This window comes from Anser anser (assembly GCF_964211835.1).
Source record: "Anser anser genome assembly, chromosome: 3".
Classification (NCBI taxonomy): domain Eukaryota; kingdom Metazoa; phylum Chordata; class Aves; order Anseriformes; family Anatidae; genus Anser; species Anser anser.
Genome location: NC_139722.1, coordinates 121,251,095 through 121,275,890, shown reverse-complemented (window position 1 = coordinate 121,275,890; position 24,796 = coordinate 121,251,095). Strand labels below are relative to the sequence as shown.

The 24,796-nt window shown below is 44.3% G+C and overlaps 1 protein-coding gene and 1 long non-coding RNA gene across 11 annotated transcripts in view; both read left to right on the top strand.

The window, feature by feature from the left end:
* Nucleotides 1-4,937, top strand: part of KIF16B (kinesin family member 16B) — a 158,143-nt gene extending 153,206 nt beyond the window's left edge. For 8 of the 10 annotated variants that reach the window (XR_014581686.1, XR_014581687.1, XM_083829140.1 and 5 more), the window contains one exon: nucleotides 3,656-4,937. Coding sequence is in view for 8 of the 10 variants with exons in the window: in XM_083829140.1 (XP_083685266.1) it covers nucleotides 3,656-3,814 (159 nt within the window). In the remaining 2 variants the exon portion in view is untranslated. Of the gene's footprint in view, nucleotides 1-2,710; nucleotides 2,849-3,655 lie in introns of all 10 variants that reach the window. The other 2 variants (XM_083829132.1, XM_083829129.1) reach the window with 1 other exon arrangement.
* A 4,062-nt stretch (nucleotides 4,938-8,999) lies between these two features.
* Nucleotides 9,000-24,747, top strand: LOC310896643. The gene is made up of 2 exons (XR_014581706.1): nucleotides 9,000-17,130; nucleotides 20,308-24,747. It is a non-coding gene; the product is annotated as an uncharacterized lncRNA (long non-coding RNA).
* Nucleotides 24,748-24,796: the final 49 nt, after the last annotated feature.

Here is a 24,796-nt window from a genome sequence, read left to right as displayed (position 1 = left end):
TTTCACATTCGAGAAAGCTTTTTGATTGTAATAACTTTAATAACTTTAAATTAAGTTATGGATTTATATTAAAATGTATAAAATTATGAGGTCCCCACATTATGAAGTAGTGCAAAAATCATTAGAATGACTTTGCTGTGCTGATGGATCGAGTCTGATCACTGGCCTTCTGCTTAAGTAAACCTTATTAAAGTAATAATTTTTAATAAGCTTTCAAAATGGTTACCGTTTTGCCATTTGCATAATGAAACTGGAGGGAAAACTACTCAAATCAGTAGGTGGGCCTCACACCGTTCTCCAGTCTTGCTTCGTTTCCAAGCACTCAGAATCCAAGTTGAAAATTTGCAGGTATCACTGTCATAAATTTTAAGTTAAAGGTCATTAAGGATATAATGCATGCCAAGAGAGGAAAAACACTGCTTCTCCTAGTTTGGATTTTTTTTTTCACCTGGCTTTTTGTCTCTAAAAATTTGGTACATGTCAAGAATATTTTCATTCTCTTAACTGCTGTTCGTGGATGTGTGCTTAAATGGAGGAACCAGCACAAACTGTTTAAGTTACCCATTTTCCATTCCTGTTATAATGCCAGGGTCCTGTGCCCTCACACTGAGACGTTTACAAATTTGTAATTAGGATATTTTCCAGCAAACCAACAACATAGCAGGTTGAACGCTATTAGTGAAATTAAACTCCTAAGTGCATTTTGAAGAATACTGATTACCAGACTAAATAATCCAGAACAAATGACTAGTTTTGAAAGGCTAACAAACAAAACAAGTAAGACAAGACTTTGGAAATTTTTGTAGCATTTACTTAGCTTTTTCTTTCAAAGTTAGTCATGCAAACCTTGCAAAAGGAGGGTTGCTATAATGTGGTGCTTTGCATTTCTGGGGTGATGCTGTTTAGATGCTGTTGGTGAAGTGCAGGTAGGATGTCGCAGCATTAATTTATATAGAATTTGTACATGTTTCTCTGATGGCACTCTGAGCTTGCCAGCATCAAAGACTCTTTTTTTTTTTTCTTTTAAAGGGAACACATCAAAAGATACCAGAGTGCATCCCACCTAGTTTTAACTCAGCACAAACAACAGTGTTTTTCTGTAAATAGAGAAAAATCGTATCTGCTGCTGGAAATGGATTTAATATAAAAGCTTTGAAAACAGCTCTCCCCCTGTCTGTTGTGTCCCAGCAGAGAAGACCATTTCATCTAGCCTTGCTGCAGCTTCCAGTGACTTCCTGGGTCGCAGCAAAGTCCGTGCCAAAGCCCTTCTGGATCCCTAGGAAAGTTTTCTCTCTGTTGTCACCAGTGTTTGGTGTCGACGTGCCTGTCCCTCTCTCTGATTGCTGTGACCCTCATCCTCTGCCTATCCTGGCTGAACTAGGGATGCTTATTTCCACATACCAGTAAGGAGCACTCTTCCTTTTCTCCTGACACATGCTTCGACTTTGTCCACACTGCAGCACGCAGGGCAGAGCAACCTTCCTCCTTCCTGCCTAGCCGCAGCCCTGTAATAGAGGCATACACACTAGTAATTGTGAGAACAAACACTTCTGCCATCAATCACTGTTTGCCATCTACGGGACTTAACTCCTAGCCAACGTATCTCGACAGAGCAGCCTCAATTTCACTGAAGCAACAGCTTCTTTGTGTCAAGGGCACATCGGCTCTGCGCTGTGCTAACACATCAGCATTGCAAACAAGGGCGAATGCAGATATGGGATTTAAAAGAGGGCTAATTTGTTCGGAAATGGTTGTTGAAGAGCACATAATGCAAAGCCATATGGCTGAGAACCTTCATACAAAATGAATTCCATCATAATCCGGTAGGGTCTGCTTGTTGCCATTTTCCCAAGTATCTTTTTCATGTTCAAAGAATCTGTGATATTCACTGAGCAACTCTTGCATACAGATCCAGGAAAATAGGTATACCTGCTGTTCCTAGTGTTTCCCTGTCAGATAAGTACACACTTATAGCAGAAGGATTTTTTTTTTTTTGTTCACTGCCATTGGAGCTATCATGCCAAAACAATGAATAATGGCTCTACAGCAAAGGCATGACAGTCAATTATCTGGCCATACATACCAAGGTGAATGCAATAGGTCTTATAATGTCTCCAGTGAGAAATTTTGGTACCTTTGAGCCTTCAGTAGCCATAAACTGAAATTACTGCAGTAACTTTTCAGCACAGTGCTAAAACTCTAACAGTATGCTTTGTTTTACATTTGATTTTCCACCATATTCATCCTTCAGGCATTACTGGATTGGGACCTTTTTAAAGGGCCCTACTTTGTGAACTAATTATGACAAAAGTCGATATGACATCTGTTGCTCACTTTAAATTACCTCTTAGTCTGCTGGAATTCATCTTGAAGGCATTTTTGTAATGAATTTTTTTCACGAGCATTAATACAACCTGTGGGAGATCTGAATAAAAAAGAAAATCTACCAATCCTGCCAAGAGAATAGCTTATGTGCCAGCTGCTATTTTTTGTTGTTGTTATCCCGCTTTCTGTGATATTAATACAGCTGGTTTCCAAGGTACTTTAAATAGATAACAGGTTGTTATATTATGGAGAAATTCTCCTTGAGAAGAAAGTGAATAATTAGGACCGCTTCCTGAACGAACCTCTTTCATGACCCAGAAGTTGCTGCATTCAATGACTAAACCTTGTGTTTTTCATAGGATATTTGTGGCGTTCTGTCTTACAGATGTACTTCCCGCTGCACCCAGGATTAGTGAATAATTTCTCAGGTTATCTTCTTCTGTGGTCAGTCTGTAGCAGAGCAAAGGAGTTTATCCCTGTGTTCTAGATGAGATTTCCCATGCAGCTATTTGGGTGACATTCGGTAATTATTTTTTTTTAGCACCTGTCTGATCAACATTTTACCTACAGTGTTTTAGTTCAAAGTTATAAATATGGCTTATTAAACTATGTTAAATGATTGTAATAATTCAACCCATATGTGAAGGAAACCCCATCAGGTTTGTGAAACCTAACTTTGTGTTAATGTACATCTGTCACAATTTCTGTAGATATAAATGGATGCGAGTCGCGCAGTGGTTGGTGGATATTAACTTCTGGGAAGGGGAATGCTTCTTATGTGTCAGACTTCTTAAAAAAATAAAACATTTAGAGGGCAACTCCGTGAAAAGATGCTGTTAGGTTCTGAAATGTTATGGAAGTCATACAATATTTGTGCAGATGGCCTTGGTCAAAACAAATCCTTTTCAATGCAGGGTTCATAAAGGCTTGATGAGGGAACGATTTCTGAAGTCCTTTTGTGTCCATATGTAGTGAAATTCCTGCAGAATAGATTTGAGGCTTGCACCTGCTGCAGTGTTTGGTAATGCTAGACAGCAGTATTAGCAGGTCATGATTAGCAGAAGCGTCACACGAGTGCAGAATAAAACAGCATGCTTGGCAGGGAAAGCAAGTGGGAAATAGTTTTTTTCTGCTTTTCCTGATCTTAACATGGACATGTCAGGAGACATTTTTAATGGATGGATTTCAGTGCTGGTGATTATTAGAAGGGCTTTTCGTAGTCCATGGAGATATTGTTTTAGTCTAGATTTTTTTTTTGTTTTTTTGTACTGCTGTTCATTTAATTCTTCAAAGTGGTTGTAATCATGATATTTTGCATTTTGTTCCACAGAAATACCTCAGGAGCTTTTTTGCTGCAATGCTGAAATCTCCATCATCTCCACTGCACATTGATAAAGTGGGGTCAACTCTGTCTAAACATACCATCTGTGAATTCTCACCCTTCTTCAGGAAAGGAGTTTTTGACTATAGCAGCCATGGGACCAGCTAACTTGCCAGGACCCTTGTGCCGGAGGAGCACAGACAGTGGTGCCTTCACTCGTGGTACAAGCAAAATGAGGGGGAAGAAAAAAGGGTATCTTCTTTCATGCCTGAGAAGTTGCATCAAACCAACTCCAGCTAAAGACAGCTGTGCCCTGACGCTAGCTTTTGTCCTCTGCCACTTCGCATTAGTATGAGAAGTGCCTGCATTTTCCTGGCACGGGGTATGCAGACATTGTTGTGTGAGTTGCTCTGTTAATACCGTATGAAAGTTCTGACTCGTGCTGGGTTTGGATCAGCTCCTCAGTGGGAATGCTTCCCTCACTTCTGCTCAGACAATTTGTTATGGTCGTGTGAGATCATCTCGTGTTGCCTGTGCTGATGTGTCATACTGACAGGGTTTTTGAGCAGCCTTTCGGTTTCTGTCCAAGTTGCTCCTTAAAGAACATTGCCTCTTTTGATTCCTTATAGCATACTGTGGCATTTAAGGTAATGCTCATACTCTGCTGTTGTTTCTTTTTTTTCCCCAGGACACATGTTATAAGTATTTGACTGTACAATTGTATAGTTTTTCTCAGAAGAATTTAAGGGCCTGAGTGACTTGAATGTTTACAAAATATATACAGGAGAAAGAATATCATTTAAAACCTGTAGAAGTCTTCCACTCTTGGTTATTTTGAAGCAGAATAAATCACTTGCCACTAATTAAGAAGTAAAGGAAGCAATAGTTAACTGAAGAATGCGGTCAGCATCTTTTCACATTTTCTAATTACCTGGACCGTAAGTGGATACTGTGCAGTGTACAGAGCGCAAAGCTATGCATAAAGCTAATGCAAAGTGCTATATTTCTGTTTTTGAAAAACAGCTTCTTCACAAGAGCATAACACTGTAAGACCTCAATTTTATTTGCATCAGTTAAAATTTACAGGATTTTACTAACAGTACTTTAAAATTACTCAGGATTTATTCAGACTTGCACATGTATATACAGGTAGAACTCATTTTATATTGCTGCGGATCCAAAAATATGTATACACTGTGACTGGAATTGGGTACATGTACATGTTAATGTATAATTGGTTGTATAAAAAGCAGAATAAAGCGGCTTTCGGTTATTAAAATGCATAATGGAAGGTAAGTTTTGTGTGCCATTTCTTAGGAGTATGAAGCATTATTTGGGAGTTGCCATCATTGACCACTGGTAGGTCTTGGTAATCAAACTATTTCATGGTTATTAATGGTTATTAATAGTTATTAAAACCTGAAGCAACAACACTGGTAACATTTTTATTTCGTGACCTAAATTATAAGAACAATAATGCTTTACATTTAATACAATGAATAAAGACAATTGGATTCCATTAGTAAGACTAACCTGCTATGATAAGCGTTTCTAATTAAAAAAAAAAAAAAGATTAGAATGGATCATTAAAATTTTGAGAGTATTATAATTATTTTGATGTTTTTTCACTGAAAACAGCTAAAATTAAGGTAAAATTTCAAAGCCACCAAAGACCTATTGTCAGTGGGGATACCAGGGTAGACTTAAATGTCTTTGTGTATATGTGACTATCTGAATACCTTTTAAATATCTGTCTCTTGGGACTTAGGCATCGTAATAATTTAAATTGGGAGCCAGGTTCTTAGGTGACTCATTCCAGTCAAACCTGTTGATTCCCAGACTGGTTTTGCATCCTGTATCCCAGCTGTTCCCGGTCTTCCTCAAGCACTTCCACATGGGAGTGCTAACTTCACCAGCGCATCGTCAACAAGAGGGACCCAACCTCACTGTCCTCACCGTGCCCTGTGCTTGTATTGCACCTCTCCATTTTCTCCCAGCACCTTTCTGTGCATGTATCATCCCCCTGACCAGGATGCCACGTCTTCATTTCCAGTTTGTAGCTCCCTTTCTCCTTCAGCCTGCCGTTTGGCTTTGCTCACACTTCCCAAATCAGAAAGTCAAGGTTGGACGCTTGCTGGGTGTTCCTGTGGTAAGCTGGGTAACTGGAGTTTGATGTTGCTGCACGCAATAATGGAAGATTGGTATTTTCACTGTGTTAACTCCGATGGCCCATGTGAGTGCTTCACAGAGACAGAAACTGGGCATGATACTGCTGGGTTTTGTAGCAGCATGGGAACTTCGACCCTAAATCTCACAGCAAAACCAGAAAGTCTTTTCTGTCTCTCCTGGCCTGGCCTGCTCCTCCTCCTGCCTCATTGCACTGTGATACCATAAAGAATTAATGCTGAAGAGTTTTAAAAATTGAATTTTACATAACTGTCTGTAGAGCATTATTTCCTGTGTGCCGCTTCTGTGATAGATCCTGGCAGGGCAAGAAATGGCAGGCTGCTTTATCTGCTGTGCAAAACCAGTTTCTGCAGATTTTCTACCTGAAAAAACATCAGTAGTGCCAAGTGCTTTCCCACGGCAGCCAGTGCAGCGCCTGACAAGGGAAACTGTCATGCCACACAGCAAACACTAGCCTGTGAGAAGGGCTGAGCACGCAGGACTCTCAGAGGTAAGTCACATGCCTCATGTCAGTTTGGATTTGGAGAACCTGTTTAAGAAAAACACAATTGGACTGAGAGTTAAGTCGAGTGAAAAGTTGAATATTCGTATTTTTCACATGAGTTCAAAAGACGACTTGTGCTCGGTTCCTGTCTACAGTACAAATTAATTCAGGGAGGACCAGATGCTCTGGTGGTATAAATCTGCCAATAAGGTGGCTAATTTATGTTGGCTAGTTTATCTGGCCTGCAGCGTTAAATGTGTACATTGCAAATAACAAAGTAAAGGCCGATTAATCACTCCATTTAAAATGTCACCAAGTTAAAAGCTAGAGAAATGCAAGTGTAAGCATGCAATTAGGACGGCAGCCTCAGGCTACCAGCTTTTCCCACCTTCTTATATATTCTTCATCTTGACCCAGAGTTTAATAAATGATTGCAAGGTACAGCTAGGCTATGAGGCATCTTTTAATGGTATCATCACTAAGAATATGATGGTTTATAACCTACAGTCTTTAAGCCAGGCTGTGTCTCTTCGTAAGAAGTTTTCAATAGAAGTCGAGATGTATGTTGAAATTACTGGCTGTATACAGGATGTCCTAACTGCATTCCTGCATAGTTTTCCTCAGGCTATAAAATTGTCCATTAATTCTGCTTTCAAGATATTGTCACTTTCAGAAATGAAAGTGACTTTTGTGGAAGAGTCATCTCCAGGGCCAGTACAGGTTTTTCAGAGTGCCTCTGTAATTGTGCCTGTGGGCTCTACATCAGTGAAGTCCTTAAGCAAAAGCTTAACTTCTGTTTTAGGACTGTTTATATATAAAGCCAAGTGTTTATTTGTGCTTTACTAACCTGAGGCCATTGTTCTTGCCTTTGTAACTGAAGTTGTGCCTCCGTTTGAGTCATTGGACCTCTTGGCTCATAACCTCGATGACACTGCAACAATTTTTCATCGATAGGGATGCACAAAAAAAGGCGGAAAGACACAGAAGAGTTGGTGCTGAACTATTTTTCTGCATGACAACTTGGTCAGGATTCCAAAAAACTCTAGGCAAAGCCGCCTTGTTGGTCTTGACCCCCCACTCCTTTTAACTGGAAGTGCTTTTCCTCTGAATATGCTCCTGCTTGTAGGAAAGAGGTGTTAGAGTAGCCCCCGAAGCCCTGCTGCTACACAGCTCCTGGCAGTCCCCTGGCTCCACAGCAGCCCGCAGGGTAAGTTCGAAAGCTGATACCCAGCTGCTGCTGCGGGAGATGGTGTGCTTTCCTGATCCGTGTGAAGATCTTTGCAATTGTCCTAAAAATGTGAAGAAAAACAAAACAAAACAAAAACCTCTGTAGAACTTGGTTGATTACTTCAAGTTTTTTGTGGTTGTTGCAGATAAAATGAGGAACTGAACTAAGTAAAATAATAAGAAAAACGGGAAAAAATGTAGGACACTGTGAATGTGTTGCTCCAGACATTCAGACACAATCTTTCCAGTTTAATCAATGAGTCTTTAAAAACTATTGCAGAATTTCCCATTTATTGTCCATGCGAACCATCCTGTATGAGAATGAGCAATAGGTTGTACTAGACTGTGATAAAGCTTGCAATTTTCTAGTCTGCCAGCTCACTGCTTTATCTTTTCACTGAAGCTCCAAAATCCTAAGAAATGAATTATTTTAACTTAGCAAGATTCTTATGTTCAGCCCCAGGTTTGTTTTTTCTCTATTTCCTTAGAGCCTGGGGGGACGGGGGTGGGGGTGGGGAATAAAGAAAAATGTAACTTTGGATAAGTTGAAGAGCAAAAACGTTCTGGCTTCCAGCCTCTTCATGGGAAATAGGTGTTCTTTCACAGGGAGGTCTTTATGAGCAACTGTCACCTGTGGAGTTGCAACGGGCCTTAAGATCTGGTTAAAGGGTTGAAGTCCTCATGTTTTCTTGGCAGACATGTGAAGTACATTTTTGATATACTAGGTCTTTTTTTTTTTTTTAATATATAATTTTAAGAGATTGGTTGCAGAACAGAATGCTGTAATAAACACACTTCTTTTCAGAACGGTGACAACTAAATGACTTGGATGCAGGAATCAAAGGTATGCTATGTAAATTTGCTGACAATACTAAATGGGGAGGAGCTGTTGAATCTCTCAAGGGTGGAGGGAGATTTTTAAAATTTGGGAGTCGGGGAGGAACCTTGTAAAGTGATGGCATTAATGTTTGATAAAATGGAAGCAAGATTTTGGAATGGTGCATTCAACCTCATGTCTCTACTGCATAAAAGGCCTTAGCAGCAAAAAAATGCATTAGGGAAGTCCTAGTCTTTATTTCCATCTTCTTCTTGATAATTTCATTTTAACTGCTGATGTTTTTCTCCAGTGCCGTGCTGACAGCTGAAGTGTCAGCTCCCCATAGCACAGCTCACATGCTCACAGCGTTCCAGCAGCATTTTTGTTACTGTTTTTAAGAAATTGGTCTGTTTCTTGAGTTTCCCAAGCTCTACAGACTTTTTCAAAGTCCCTGGCAGTTTCTTTTGATAGCTTCTTCTATCTTCAGATAACAATTTTGTCCGAATGGCTTGTTCTCATTCTTTGTAAATTTTCGATTATTTCCTTTCTGTTTTCCTGCTTTACAGACAGTTTAGAAGAACGTGTTGGGAAGATTTGAAGAAAAAGAAAAGCCTTCCCCCCCCCCCCCCCCCCCCCCCCCTTTTTAAAGAGGTAGTTTTCTCATCTTCTGATCTAACAAAGTGGAACACAAGTTCTTTGATCTTTCTACATATTTGAACTTCTGAGCCTTCAAAGGTCTCATGCTACAGCTTCGGGGGCATTACTGTACTTTTTTATGATCATTCCTATATTCTTTTCTATTGTAATTAACATTTGACATGGGCCATTCTTCAAACAACGTGTTTGAGGAGAGGAAACCTTCTGCCTAATGATACCTCCTTGTTTAGGTCAGGAGGTCTTAACTGGACTCTGCTTTTTGTCACCATCGCTGCCAAACAATGTATTTCCTCCATGTGAACTTGTTTTAAGCCTTGAGAGAGGAGTTGCCTCTGTGGTAATCTGTTTTTCCTTAAGATGGAAGGGAGCTCACTGACTGCGGCAAGATTTTAGTCGTGATCTGCAAAAAAATCAATGTCCTTGTTTTTTTGGTATTGTGAACTACATCTGAAATCAGGATCTCAAAAATGAGGAGAAAAAGAGATTGTGCGATTTGGGAGCTCTCAGTGTGTTTTCAGGACATCACAGTTATCTCTTATTCTCATACATGGGTAGCTAGATGATGCATGGGTTGGAAATTACTCCTTTTCATGGTGAAAATGAGTATACTGTTAATGAGAGCTTCAAGAACTGGTCTCTGGAACTGAAACCAAGTATCAAATCACCTGTTGTTCCCATTGTGTTCAGCCGGCAATTTACTGTTGCAAAAGCAAGCCATGGCCCATTTCTGTCCGTAACTTTCTCTATTTCTCCTCATTTTTGTATCTGAGCAACACGAGAAGAGTATTGGACAGTGCAGAGGTAATAACACATTAAATGTAAAGCTTAGCATAAGACTGTGCGATGGATTCAATATCTATCTCAAGTTGTCCAGTAACCAGATCTGTCCGGTTATTTTCAATTTTTGAGCTCAGAAGTGTTTGTTAGTGCAGTGTGGATGAAGCAAACAGCCAGTTCCGAGAAGCAAGCACTTCCAGGAGGCACAGCAGACGCCCTCCGTGCTCCAACACAACAAGGTTGTTTGGCTGCATGTGAAATCAGACTCTCGGACGGGCTTCCAAGCTGCCCGAGCATATTCATTCTGGCACCTGCTACCATAAGCAGGTGTTCTGGTTTATGTGTCCAGATGAAGCTACCTCTTAACATCTTAATTACGTTCCAGACTTTGACTTTATCTGTCGTGTGAGTAGCACTGGGTGTCGTTAGGAAAAGCAATGGAGAATTTAGGTATGCAGAAAACATTGCAAGAAAATTAAAAACAAAACAACCACAAAACCTATGTGCTTGTTCTAGGCATACGTGTTACACTTTTTTTAACCTGTGGTAACAATAACATTTGCATAGCGTTATCTGCTCTGCTGAATGGAGACAGAATTTCTCAACTGTAGCAGGCACACCAGCAAATGAGAGCATCCTTCAGCACAGCAGCGCATTTTGTATGCAAAAGAGTTTCAGTTCCCCTGTTCTGTGGTGGTGGTAGTGCAAGACACGATACGACAAAGCAGAGCGTACCAGCGAGAAATGCTGAGGGCTTCTCAGTCTGAACTGGGACTCCACTAGGGTACGCTGGCTATGTGTATTTCCTTCTGTGTGACCTAAATCTTGCATGGTGTTGCAAAGTCATTCTGAGAAGTTTGGCCTTTGCGTTTGGGATGAGATTTTACACGACAAGTTTTGCTGCTTTAGTAATGCCTGTCTGGCATCCTGCACCTTGCAGGACAAAAGGCTTGTAGCAATTTTCACTACACCGTTATTAAAGCTGTTGTAGTATCTTTCCAGCAGGAACTTGACAAGGCTGTTAAATGAGAATGCCTAGGTGACATCCTGGAAAAAGAGTGCGAGCAGGATCTTCTTGCGTTGAGTGATTTCTTAGCCAGGTGGGAGGGGTTGGGCTGTGGTTATTCAGGCTTCCCAGAGCTCTCTGCTGAAAAATTCATTATCAGTATCCCTCTCCTCAGAGATGTGCAGAACTCAGAATAGCTTAATTTGTTCTGCAAGCTTGTGGTTTGTCTGCACGTTGGCCAATATTCAGTGTTTGGGTGGACGTGTTTTCTTGTGGTTGGTGCCCGCTGAACATGTAGGAAATCATCGGTGGTGGGAGGGTAAACGCAAGGCAGAAGGGGGCAAAGAGAGGAGCTGGTGTCGCTTGGGCACCTCAAGAGCTAGGTCCGACACCATGTCCCCATGTTATCCAGCCAGAATCAAGTCACTTGAGCTGCTACTTTCCCTTTGCTCTGGTGTAGTCCTGAGGAAGCTCAGCACTTGCTGACCACTTCATACGACTTTTGCACAAGTCAGGACGAAGGAGCTGCTCTGGCTTTTCTTTGTGGGTTTCTAATGGCGTTCAGTTTCTCCAGTTCCTTTGCTCAATCTCTTTTTAAAAGAGTAAATCATGTTCAGTTCCAGTTGTTTTGGAGATTAAATGTATGCGTTGTGTTGATTCCTTTTCACTCCCTTGGTGTAATTTTTTTACTGTCCCCTTACGTATTGCCAAGTGGTGGGGGGAAAAAAGCTGAAGTACCAGCTTGTTTTCATATTTCCTCTCTGTTCTTCCAACATTATGATGTTCAAACTCCTCGTTTTCACCTTCACATAGAATTGCACCTTCAAGGACAATTTTACACTCTGGTTGGTCTCCAGGTAACCTAAATTTTTCATTCCTTTATTATTAAGCCTACACTTGTAACTGAAACTGAACTCTCATCCCTTTTCAAATTAACCCCTTGGTGCAAAATGTCAAGGATTTTCCAACTCTATCAAATGGAAGTTACCGAAGCCAGCAACCTATTGACACCAAGGGGTTAACCCATTAGCAACTATTTAATGTCCTCGGCTTTAATCTACAGAATCACAAGTAGTGCTGTGACTTCCTAACCCTGCCACAAAAATGTCCCAGAACTCATATTATTAGGTCTTCTATTCGAGGATAGACTTGGGAGAAAACCATACAACTTTACAGCTGTAAATGAAAACAAATAAAGGGCCTGGAATTGGAAACCAGAAATAATTAAAAAAAAAAAATGCATCCCATGTTAACGGCCCTCAAGGCAAAAGCAACTCTTAATTACAAGAAATGCAAGGGGGAAAAAATCCTCAGAATACATTTATCCTCTGTTGTTTGTTCCACTGTTCCCTCCTGCCTTTCTCCTTAGCAGCCTCCTGGGGTATTACTGGGGATGGGATCGGGCTTCTCTAAGGGAAAACTTGTCACAGCTGGGGCCGTGGCACCAAACACTGGATTTTCTGCGAGGAGATGGGGATCCTGGGGAGTTCAGAGTGTGGGAGAGAAGGGTCAGCCCCAGGCTGCTCGTGGGAATCAGGGGGTGAGATGGGAGGGAGAGGAGAGCTCTGGGATCGGTGTGGCTTTTTTCCAGAGGCTTTTTCCTCTTGTGTCTCTCTCTGGCGTACTCCCTGTGCTGTCACGTTGGGATGCTGAGGTGTACCCCGACACACGTGTCAACATGCACACGAGACTGCTGGGACAAGCACGGCTGCTCTCAGTAAGGACACGTGGATGCTCCGGAGAGCCGTTCCAGGACGTGAGAGTGGAGGAGGCTCCGACGCATCCTGCCGCTCCTGCTCCCCGTGCTGGAGCTGTCGACAGATGGCTTGCATATTTGAGAAAAAATAAAGCCAGGATTTCTGCAGATGCGCAGGGTATCCCGGAGAGCCCCTCCTTGCCAGCTATTAGCTCAGGTAGCGCAAATAGACCAGGGAGGAAGAAACGAGCTTTCCATCTGACTCCATCACCAAATGTTCCTTCCCTGTAGCACGTGGGGTGGGAGCGAGAGCCGTGGGCAGACGGTGAGGAGGACCCCAAGGGTACGGGACGAGCACTCTTTCCCCAGCTTGCTCCCTGCGCTGCTTGGGTATGGACCGGGTTCACAGCTTCATTTTATGGGCACATAAAACAGGTTAGTTTAAAAAGCAAAATGTGCGTCCAGTGTAACAGGCAGATAGGTGAGGGAGTGTAGGGATTGAGGATGGGGTGGGGGGTGAGTTTGGGTTTGCAGAGGCTGGTAAATCTTTGGGCATTTGGGTTTTTGGAGGAGCGAGCTCAAAGTAAGATTTACGTGCATGGTTTTCTTCCTTAGGGAAATGCCGATTACCTGTAATTGTACAATCAGTGAGGCTGGAGACTGGCAGTCTCACCTTGTGTGTTATTCCAGATACGCCGCTTTCCTCTTACCATTGCCTGGTTTTTCTTCTACAGAAACATCTTGACAAGATATTGCAGCAGTTCTCCAGACAGATCTGATAGTCCACCTCTGCTGTGGAGGCTTTAGAAGGTATTTGCTCAAGGAAAGCATGTTCCCAGAACCACCAATTCTGTGAAAATACTAAATTAGGATATTAGTTATTAAATTCTACTACACAAATTACCATTTATATCATTATAAAACTGTCTCTACTGAGCAACCATTTTTATGGTGATGATCCTAGTATTTACATAAAAATTGCAGTACACAAGGTAAATTATGTATTCCAACCTGCAATTTTTGCTGAGGATTTGCACATGCAGAATAAATTATTTTCTCCTTCTTAAACAACAGTAATCATAAGTAGTGTGCAGAAATATTCATAACCGTGGTCTCACATAAAAGATACTTTTTTTTTTCCCGTAACCTGCTGTAATTACAGCGTACATCAATTCCACCATAGGTAGATACACCAGTTTTTTTCCTCCCCTTTTCCTCATACAATTTTAATGACTATCCCTGCTTAGAATACAACATTTTAAATTAAAAAATTAAAAATTTAGAAGTAGATAGTTTCCCTGACAACAGCGACAGCAACATTTAATTCCCCCCTGTGTCATTTGTAAATAAATACATACAGTTGCTGATACTAGTGAGATAATGTGCCTGAGGCTAATTGTGCCATTACAAATATTTTGAGCCTGAGTTTGATAATGCAGGTCGTGGTACTTAAATATGTATGAACTGAACTAATTTAACCTTCTTGCTGCTTACCAGCATATCGACAAACCCGTTCTTAGTGGGGCCATGTGGACATCGCGAAGCAGCTGGATTATCTGGGGTTGGGTTGTGGTGTTTGGGTTCTTTGGGATCTCCGGCAGCAGCCATGGGGAAGAGGCTGGTGTGGGATCCACCTGTGTTCCTAAACTAGCTCCAGAGCTGCTCCCAGGACAGGGGGAGCTGTGGCTGGGTGGGTTTTGTTCACAACCACGAGTGTTCTCTGCAGAGCAGCCGCACTGACGGGTCGTGCCGGCTCCGTACTTTTGGCGCTGCAAGTAATGAGTCATTAAGATAGGGAAAGATGAGAGGGGAAAAGGCCAAGCTCTTCAGTCTAATTCTCGTATCTTGTCCTGTGTCTGTGTGAGGAATTACTTAATTTTACAAGCTCCCTGTGGGCAAGATGTTCTGCCTGCCCTGAACTCGGCTGTCAGCTCCGTCCTACCAAGCCTTGAGCTCAGCTCTAATGCACAAAGTCCTTTTAATCCACCACCCCCCGCCACGAGCACTGCTTTTATGCTCACGACTGCTGGTTTAGCCTGTAAGGAGCTTTGGCCGGCCTCAGAGGTGCTGTGCCTCTCAAAGCAGCCCACAGCTGGAGGCGAGGAAAGCAGGCTCCTCTCCCCTCTGCTCTGATTTCTGGGCTGAGCCTGGCTGGGAGGAGGAGTGCCTCCCGCAGGGCTCTGGCTCCGTGCCCTCCCTCTGGCTGCTGGCAACTGAACGCTTGTAGCATCGCTGCAGCGACGGGCTTGGCTACTGATAGACTGAAATGCTTAAGGAGCAGGTTGTCAGAGGTTTCTCTCTGATTGTCGTGCTCTTTTATAGCTAATTAAGCAGGTGCTGAGCCAAGTGAAAATTCACCGATGCGCGGTTAGGGCTAACCCCACCTCCAACGTTAGGAAACCCGTAAGACCAAATTGTGGTCAGCTCCTTTTTGGTGTGGTGCAGCTCTTCCTCCCTAAGGCCTCCCAAAGGCTGCAGCCAGTGCAGCATATCTGAGTTTGCTCGGGCTCTTTGGTAGCTGGACCAGTTGGTTTTCCTCCTTCCATCAGCAAAACCTTCATCAGGACTGTCGGGGCTGGCTCGCATCCTCAACCCACGTATGCCAGGGCTCAGCTGAAGCCAGTGGTGCTACCATGTTTTATAGAGTCTGAGGCACTCGCTGTGTGCTGTGGGGAAATATAATCCTGAAAGTGGCGTATTTTAGGGGATGCAATTTCAGCAGAGCCGAGCAGTGCTCCTGCAGGGCTCTTAGCCGGGAAATGTGCTGCCACGAGTCACCTAATAAAGCTCAGGGCAAGGTGCCATGGTGTACCGTGATGGAGGGGGGAAAGCAGACATAAAGGGAGAAGAAGTAACGAGAGAGAAAAGGCTGGAAAGCCACGCTATCGTGGTCTGAGTCACCCTAAAAGGATTATTTTGTTGTGAGTAACAGGGTCAGCAGTTCTGTACTGAATTGGAAGAACCGTGTGCTGTCCCAATACAGCAAACTCTACTTAAAGCTTGTTTTAATGTACTGAAATAATGTTACACTCAGTAGCCTTGGTCTGCACTAGTAATTAATGTGAGTGCAATTAATCTGAGTGGAGATGACACCTTTTGTCAGCACCAGGTAATCCTTTCTAGCAAAGGTAAAGCTGAGCAAGCAGTTGAAAGGGAAATCATTAGCAATATTCCTCTGTGATAGCAAAGTTTGTCTTCACACCTTGTTACTTCCATAGATGGATGAGCTAAATGCAGAGGGGAAAAAAATAAAACCACAACAAAAAAAAAGCCCTTCGTGAGCAGCTGAAGCCATTCTTGCTGGTTGAAAGGAAAGCTTTCCTTTACATACATTGATATTTCTTCAGCGAGATGCTTTGATGGCCCCTGAGGGATTTAGCTCATCTCACAATAAAAGTGGAAATTAAGGGAAGTGTGTAATTTGTAAGACAATCATATTGTTTGAACAAAGATTGGCTACAAGTGCTTTTGCTCAGATTTATCACATTGAGGCATGTTTATACCCATTACTTCTTTTCCAGAGTCTCTGTCAGAAATATGGTCCCCGTTTGGGCACCACGCAGGACGCAGCTCAGGGCTGCTTTCCATGGCCCGGCCAACCAGCGCTGCCTGTGGCTGTCTGGGGAGCTCTGCAAAAATGTCAATTAGCCATAAAAGTTCTGCAAACAAGCATTATGCCATCTCCTTATACCTCCCCTGCTGCTGCTCACAGTCGCACAGTAATGTCCAGAGCTAAAAAAATGGATGTCGTGGGCTTCTGCTGCTGTTGCTTCTCCGTCGCTGTAAGTTCGTGGGTTTGTTTTCCTGGACGCATCGTCCCATGGAAGTTTGGATGTCAAATTGAAAATAGAGGAGTTAGCCATTGGTAGCCTTTCTCAAGGGGTGTTTTCCAGACTGGAGTGCCTGTGGTTTGCATCTAATTCCACTTGGGCTCAGATGCCTTTGCTTTCAGTTCCTGTCTGCGCTTCTCTCACAGGCGGTATTTCTGCAGGTGACTTGGGAATCTCTTAGCTCCCGGGTGTCATCCACACAGCTCGGAAGGGCTCTGCAGGCAGTATTTTGTATTTCTTTCCACAGTTCTTATCTATTTACTTTTTACTGCAATCCCCTTGATTTTAAAATGGAAAATAACACATTTCTGAGCAGCGCCTGTCTTTTCTCCAGGGTAATTAACTCCTATTCAGGGTGCTGCACAGCTTGCCCCGTGAGGGGCTTTGTAACCCAGAGAGGCTTTCCAAGCAGAAATCCCTTCCCCGTGTGCCCTGAGGGGAATCTGCTATGGATTTGCTCTATTTGTGCAGGGTAGAAGGAGTTAGCCCAGAAATCTCACTAGAACCACTGTCATGCAGGTGCAGAGGCAGCTGTGTGCAGTGAACCACCTGGGAAAGGGTGGCAACAGTGACGATCACATTGGTGACAGCCACGTCAGGGAGGTGAGAATTAATAGACCAGTTAAATTGGGGCTGGGGAACATGCCCTGTGGCAGCTTTTCTGGGACCTTCTGCTTCTCTAGACCTCAAGTGAGTTCAGGAATTCATCCGAGATGGTTCCCCATACAGCCTCCAGGTCTTCTGCAGGTCAGCTGGATGGATGCAAGTCCTTATTGTGTGGGGGAAGCACAGGGATAGGAAAGGTGAGCAATGGCTGGTACCTGAGGAGCTTTAACCACGTCCTCTGGTACCAGCTTCCCATGTGGAAAAAATAACTTTTACATGCTGTGATGTCTCGGTGGAATTTGGACACTTTGGCTGGGGAGGGCAGTCTGGAAAAGCATGTTTTGGTGTTAAGGGACAAGAGAAGGGTGTGGGTTAAACCCTTCTTCCGTTAGGCATGTGCTTGGATAGCAGATGCTGTGAGACTTCCCAAATAGCACCCACAATGCTGGTTTGAGTCTTTAGGTGCCTTTTTCCTACCCAGACCTGGTGCATGTCCTAGCCCAAGGCTGTGTATCTGATGCATGTGATCCCCATGGCATCGAGCTGGTCAGGCAGCGCAGCATTTTGGTTGCAAGCTGACGTGGGCTTTTTTGAGCACTGTTAGCAGTCGGGTGCAGTGCAGATCTGGTGTATGTAGCGCTTCTTTGCATGGAATTCTTCCTTCCATTTGAAACAGTCTTACAAAGTCAGTGTGCTCCAGAGATGAAGGGTGCTGTGGGCACACCCGTGCATTTTGCTTGGCTTAACTCATTTGTTCTTCTAATTGTTCATTATCCAGTTGGGAGCAACTTCAAAGCGCTGCTTCTCAGCGAGCCACATTCACCCCCCTATCAGTGAAATATGCCTGAAGCCCGTTTCCTGCAGCACTTACCTTTTTTTTATTTTTTCTTTTTAAATGTATAATATTTCAAAGTTGCTTTATGATTAGACCAAGATCACTAGCAGTTGAGTCTGTCATGATCCAAAGGTGTTTGAGGGCATATTTTTCCTAAACCAGGATGCCGGCATGAGGGGCTCAGCTGCAGAAGGCCTCCAGGTGCTCCACTGCTCCACGTAAATAAAAGAGTAATAATGGATGTTTTCATTAACAAAAGTGTAGACCATAGCTTATGCAGCCCTAATCCTGGAGTAATTAAATGATTGGAGAGCAGGATGATTCGTACTGACCCTAACAGTGCTCAAAGGGTTCCTTCTCTGTGTGTCTGAATGTGTCTCAAGAACAAATTTGGTTTGTTATATCTCGTAAATAATTTACTATGCTCTTGCTAATAAGCTACTTTCATCCAACTGGGAAGGAAAAAACAATTGATGTATTTGGTTATCGTGGTACGCCGCACAAACCTAAGGCTGACTCAAGAGCATGTAAAGAGAGGGGTATGAGAGCTATTGGAAGAGCTTTTTGGGAAAAAGCAGTTCAAGGCAAGAGGCTCTGCATGGGATCGGTGACACAGCTCTGTAGCGTTTTTTGGTGTAGTGAGCTCCTGCTGCAAGTCGCGTGGTTTTGGGGGGTTACACACACGCACGCTCCCCACAGCTTTGGGAATTCTCCAGTTCCGTGGGCATATCAGCTTTCATCACAAAAGCATTTTCTTTTCTTTAGTCCTCATGGCTGCAGAAAAATGGTCACAAATGTGACCCTGCAGGCTCAAAAACCCAACAAAAAGAACTCAAGTCGACTTGAAATTTATCTCATGATTAATATTGGAGCTGACTTGCCAATTTATACTACTTGAAAGGCCAACTTAAATAACCTGTAGCATTTATATACTACCCTTCAGATGTGGATTGAAAAGCCCATTCAGATGTGAAATTCTGTCCCTTGTGATATACCTGTGATAGATTGTTACTGTGAATTTCAGATAATTCGGTCTCATTTTTCTATGGTGATTTTTCTTAATTCTGTCTCACTTTTCTGTGAGTGATTGACTGTAGATATATGTGTTGCTCTCTCTGGGACCCATAGAAGCCTGCAAAATCCAGTGATTTCACTACAAAATCATCCAGCTGGGGAATTCACCTGCCCGAAAGTTAATCTGGGGAAGGGCGTGTGTACAGAAAAGAACTGACAACTGAGAGGTGATATTAAGATAACCTAGCAAGGAAATCCCCCAGGATGCGGCACTGCTGCAGAAAAGCAGAGCGGCTCCCCGTATTCCCCAGCTGAGCTGGCTCGTGGGTCCTGGAGAACATACCCAGCTCCTGAGCAAAACAGAGCGCCCACCCTCCCTCTGCTTGCTTTTGGAACCAATCTTGCCTTGGGTAATTCCAAGCTGCTCAGAGGTAAATGTGCATAGGGATTGATTGTTACTTGCAAGAGAAATTTGGGGAAATTCTGGTGGTGGATGGCAGAGGGTGATGTAGGACGCAGGGGTGTCCTCGTGATGGCCGTGAGCTTGCTTTGTGAGTGGAGGCGAGGAGTGGGATCCGCAATCGAAGGGCTCTTAAAGGACCTGCAAAACAGTGCCTGCAGAACCAGCCGGTGTTGATGGAAGCCTCTGCATGTCTGGAGCTGATTTGTTAGCATGAATTTGCAGCATCTTCTCTGCGCCTCAGAGCATTTCAGCTGAAAGCACTCAGAACTAAGCTCTTGTCTTGATTGGGCCGGACTAAATCAAATTGCACAAAAAATCTTTTTTTCACTGTAAACTCTGGAGAGGCCTTTGTGTGTGCCTTTGTGTATTAATAAATACCTTCTCGTCAAGGCTGGGGTGGTACCCACGTGTTAGCTGACCCAGGAAAGCTCACAAGTGAGCGAACCCAGCCTTGCAGCTAATCCTCCAGCCAGGCTCTCTTAGCGTCTCATCATGTAACTCTCCTTTCCCCGCTTGCTCAGAAATAGCAGGCATCATTTTCCACTGAGAGATAATTTGTAGGGCAGGCAAGCTCACAGCAGCAGCAAAACACCCCCAAAATCTCATTGCTCTATGGTAAATGTAGCACCAGTTGCTCATACGACGGTATCGGCATCTCTGGCTCTGCTGTAAATATTTTTCCCCTTGCAGTCTAGGAGGAAATATCCCTCTTGCATAGGCATGACCTGGCGATGTTTCAGTCATGTACCCTGTGCAGGTCTCTTGCCAAAATCTTTTCCCCTTTTGCCTTCCAGCATTGTGTTACACTCCCTGCACACGCTCACGTTGTGCATCCCCAATAGAGTAAATGTTTCAGTAATCCCCAAATGCATGACCTGCTCCTGGCAATATCGAGCTTCATTCCCCTTCATTTTTTTCCCAGCTCCTCCAGGTTTTCTAGCTCTTCACATTTAATGCTATGATCCTCCTCTGTGTTGATAAAGCCTCTGATTTGTAGTTTGTGTCTTACTTCCCTGGGGACATCTCTGTTCAGCAAACCTGTTGCCTCCTGCTGTCCCTCAGGTGTCCCAAACGCAGGCGCTGGGCGGCAGCTGGGGGATTTATGCAGCGATGCTCCAAGCATGTGTTTGAGGAGCAAGAATCAACCCACCATAATGCTTCTGGAAAAAAACTGATTTATGAGAATATGCATTTAAAAAAAATAAAGTGATGTGTATTTTCAAATGCATTACTTGTTCTGCCAGCATTTGCTTACATGTGTGCCTGTACATGTGCATGTAAGTGCAAGTCCACGAATAGCCGTGTGTGCAAAACGTTGTGTGCAGGGGTTTGCAGGACTGCGAGGCAGTTCCCCTTGCAACCAAACGTGAGTCATGGCTTTCATCGGCTGCGCTCGCATCGTGTGCCCACCTGGCAAACCGTCCAGAATGTGTTTGGGAGGGGAGATGTTTAATTCATGTGTGAGTGTAATTAAAGCAGATTCAGTCTGCAAAATCAGCTTGGCAGAGTGCTCCGATTACTGCCTCTCTGCTGCTCTCCCAACTTCCTCCTGGATAAAAGCACGAGGCAGAGCTGGTGGGAACCGGGCAGCCCTCCCTTCATCTGCTGAGGTGAAGCCGTGATTTGACCACCCATCAGAGGTGAAGAATATCACTGACTGGATCAGATTAGAGAAAACACCACGGAGAGCAGCACAGCTGCCAAAAAGATGGGAGCAGGATAGTTGGGAAGGCTGGCGTTATTCTCCCAGCAAGTGAATGAGATGAGATGAAAGAATGAGATCAGTGAGCAGATGAAGCGCAGAAGTTGATCAAATCCTCAGACTTGGGAAGGTTTACCTGAATCTCTTAAAATGCAGCAGGTTTTCCTCACTGGGACCACGCGAACAGAAGTGTGATTGACAGAGCAGCCAAGCCTTACACCTAAAAGCAGAATTAGAAGGGCATGAAAAATAAGCCAAATCAGTGCTATTAGCTGCGAGGGTGCTAAAAGGCTTTGCTGTCCTGCGAGGAGCAAACCACCGCAGTTGGTGTCCAGCCTGTCAGCCAGCCTCGGAGCTGAGAGGCGTGTGGACAAAGGCGGGCGCGTTCTGCTTAATGTTTCCGAATGGTTGGTACAAAAACCTGACATATTTATTGAGACCCTCTGAATCCGTTCTTCGCCCTGCGAACAGAAGCCAAGATTTTTCACTGTAGTGCTGTTGGTGTTGCTAACCTCCGGGGCTGTAACCGTGCCCTTGATCCGTACAAGGGGACTGTAAATCACCAGGCAGTTCACACACTGCCAGGGTCTGAAACCAACGAGGTGCTTGTATTTTCCCCTTTCCTCTTGTATCAGCTAGACTTTCCTTGGAGTTTTATTTTTTAGTTTCTTAGGTCATCTCATTATTGCTGTATGTACATTTAAGTCAAAAATAATGCTTTGGAATTAGCATCGAGAGGATACCCTGCGCTTTCATGAGAAGACCATTAACACGCACAGCAAGGAGTCTGGCATGGGGATTGATAGAAATCAGAAGTGGGATTGCTCAGGAGGGGAGGCTTAATTAGCCTGCAAGGTCTTTCTTTAAAGTTCCTATAAAATTAGAGACCTGCTCCAGGAGCTTATCATGGGCTGTGAAGTCATTCAGGAGCTTAAGGGTTTGATCCAAATTTTGTCATCGTTACACCTTAAAGAGATTGCAAGGTGAAGTGCAGGAAAGCCTGGAAGCTGAAGACATCTTCCAAGATGTTGACTCAACTCCAAAAATACTACAATCAGAATCTCCTCCACTGCAGAAATATGGAGGCTTTGAAGCCAAGTGTTTGGTTTAGGACAGGTACCTCTGAAGTAGGGCTTTGCTCCACTGCATAGCTGAGCCTGGTATGGAAAATCCAGGAAAATAAGACTGAAGGCTAATTTCCCAAGTTGATGTGTTGAAGGGGATTTAACTGGAGGCTGCAGATGAAAGGCCAAATTTGTTTAGTTGCTATCTCCTGGGAAATTAGCAGAGTCTTTGAGGAATGCTGTAAACCTCTAGGCAGGAGCTTGCTGTCTCTCCAGACACTTGGCAAATCAGCTTTTTATAATTTTATGTTGTGCCTAAGAATCTAAGTGGGAGAAAATCACGTTTGTGAGAACACAGCAATGCCTTGATGCACAGGGGCAGCAGAGCTTGGGGAGCACTGAATGCCAACTGATGGGCTGGAGAATAGGCAAATACATCAAGCCTCACGAAGCCCAGAATACCAAGTGATTTTTTTTTATTTTGTGTGCATTTGAAGAAATCAATTATTTAACCAAAACACATTGCAATTTGGTTCAGTCAGATAATAGCCCTGAAATTCAGAGGCTGTGAATTTTTGCATGCTCCAAGTCTTCGGGTCCTATTTCTCTGTGTCCTGGTGTCCCAGCGGGGCACGGAGCAACCCGAGGAACTGCTTGACCTTAAGCCCCTTGCCAGCGGCTCAGAGCAGCAGCTACAGGCTAACAGAGCAAAGGTTGCCTGAGATCCAGAACTGGAGACCCCACAGGAAGACCTGGAAGTCATCAGATGCTGAGCGAGATGAGGAGAGGAGTCCGCCTGTGCCAGCAGAAATGCGGGGAGGTGCTTTCAGACCGGTGCCAATTGATCTGCCTTATCCCCAAGCAGCATTAGTCTGTAGCCTGCAGACTTACCGCGCTCTGGCTGGGGCTTTGATCACACAGAGCACAGGAAGCCTTTTTCACTTGCTCGCCTTCACAACCAGGTGCAGGCTTTCCTGCTCCGAGCCTGTGGCAGTGCAGCACCCTGGGCAGGAACCACCCCACAAGCACCTTCCCCCTGTACCTGCGAGTCCTGCTGCCTCCCAGCCCGCCGGACCTGACAGCCTCTCCTAGCAAGGTGCTTCGCCAGTTACAGCCGTGGTTAGGCTGCTCTCCTCTGCTTCCCACCCAAAGTGGGTTGTTGGTAGTTGGGTGCAGCGAGCGCCTTAGTTAATTCGCTGCGTGCTGAGGGATGTTTATCACTGCATAGCATATGCTCACATTTCCCAAGTATTCTTTTGCCCCAGAGACTTTACAAACCCTGTCTGTTTTCCTGATTCTCTGAGCCTCTTTCTCAAAATCCCATTTTTAGCTGAGGGAGGCTGCTTTCCTGGCCATTCCTGGCACCTGGTGCCACCACTTTCCCCCCACTGTAATAAGTGCTTTCTCAGTTCATCTTCTCTCTCTCCCAAATCTCTTTTGATAACATCAACTTTTCTTTTCTCTTCCAAACTTTCTCATTTCTCTCCTTTGCACATGAGCTGCCACTAGCTAGCCTCGCTACCTCTTTGTCTCTTAAAGACCACCTGCACTATGCGGGTGCGTTTTTGTTTTTTTTTATTCATTCTGGTTGTACAAACACGGCAAGCAGGGACCAGAGTGATGTCAGCCTTGTGTTTATACAGAGAGGGAAAACCTCAGCCAGTGTGGCAATTAGAGAGTCGATGAGCTGATTGATTAATGCCCAATGCGAGAGCTGTGCAGAAATGTTCGCACTAAGCGCTTACCCTTAATTATTCACCCTGCCCGAGCAGACCTGAGCTCCAGCTCAGCGTCGCATGTTGCAGGGAAGCTGCAGAGCCTCCTGCAGGTGGAGGAGATGGGCAGAGGTGACGGAGGAGGTAGCATCTCATGTTTTACTGTCTCCTGCTGCCGCGGAGGATCTCAGGAGGGTCAAATAGCCATTTTGCTTCTGCATTTTCAAGGCATTTTGTTGCAGAGAAAGATTTATTAGCTGGGTAAATGTTTTACATGGGCCTTTTCTGGCAGCAGCAGTCACAAGTGGGCTTTTCTGGCATGCTTTTCTCTTCCCTACTGTTAAGAAAAGACAGCAGTCCTGTAAGGATACACGTGTATGCTGAACTTCACTCCAAGGAAAGCACCACTCGTGTTGGGAGGGCCATGGGGACAAAGCAGAAATAGGGGACTGGGGCTGACATACGAACAAATTTTTGTATGTTCCACTGCTCCAAGCCTGAAGAAAGAGAGATTACTGGTGTCCGCTGTGGTGGTTTTGCCCAAGTATGTTGCATTCTTCCTCCTGCTGAGAGCTGGCCACCACCCACATGCTGTCCAGAAGCAGCACCCTAATGTATACAAGCCTGCAGCTGATAACACTGTCTTTGCATCATAGATGAATACGATATGCATAGTCACAGCTTCGCCTTGGCTTCAGGTACCCCTCATGCAGCTCTGGCAGTCCCACAAGTGCCCTGCTGTGCACGTCTGGGGAGACAAACACCATTGCTCTGAACATCCCCCCTTCCTCCTCTACCCTGGCTTTTATCACAGAGCGTGACGCCACGTGGTGTGGGCAGTCCCTTCGGTCACCCTGGGCTGGCTGTCCCGGCTGTGTCCCCTCCTGCTCCCGGTGCACCCACAGCCCCCTCGCAGCAGGGCAGCACGAGGAGCAGAAACGTCCTTGGCCCTGTGCAAGCACTGCCCTGCAACAACTGAAACATCAGCGTGTTACCACCACTATTTTCATCAAAAATCCAGAACGCAGCATCATACGAGCCTCTAGGAAGAAAATAAACTGTCCTGACCA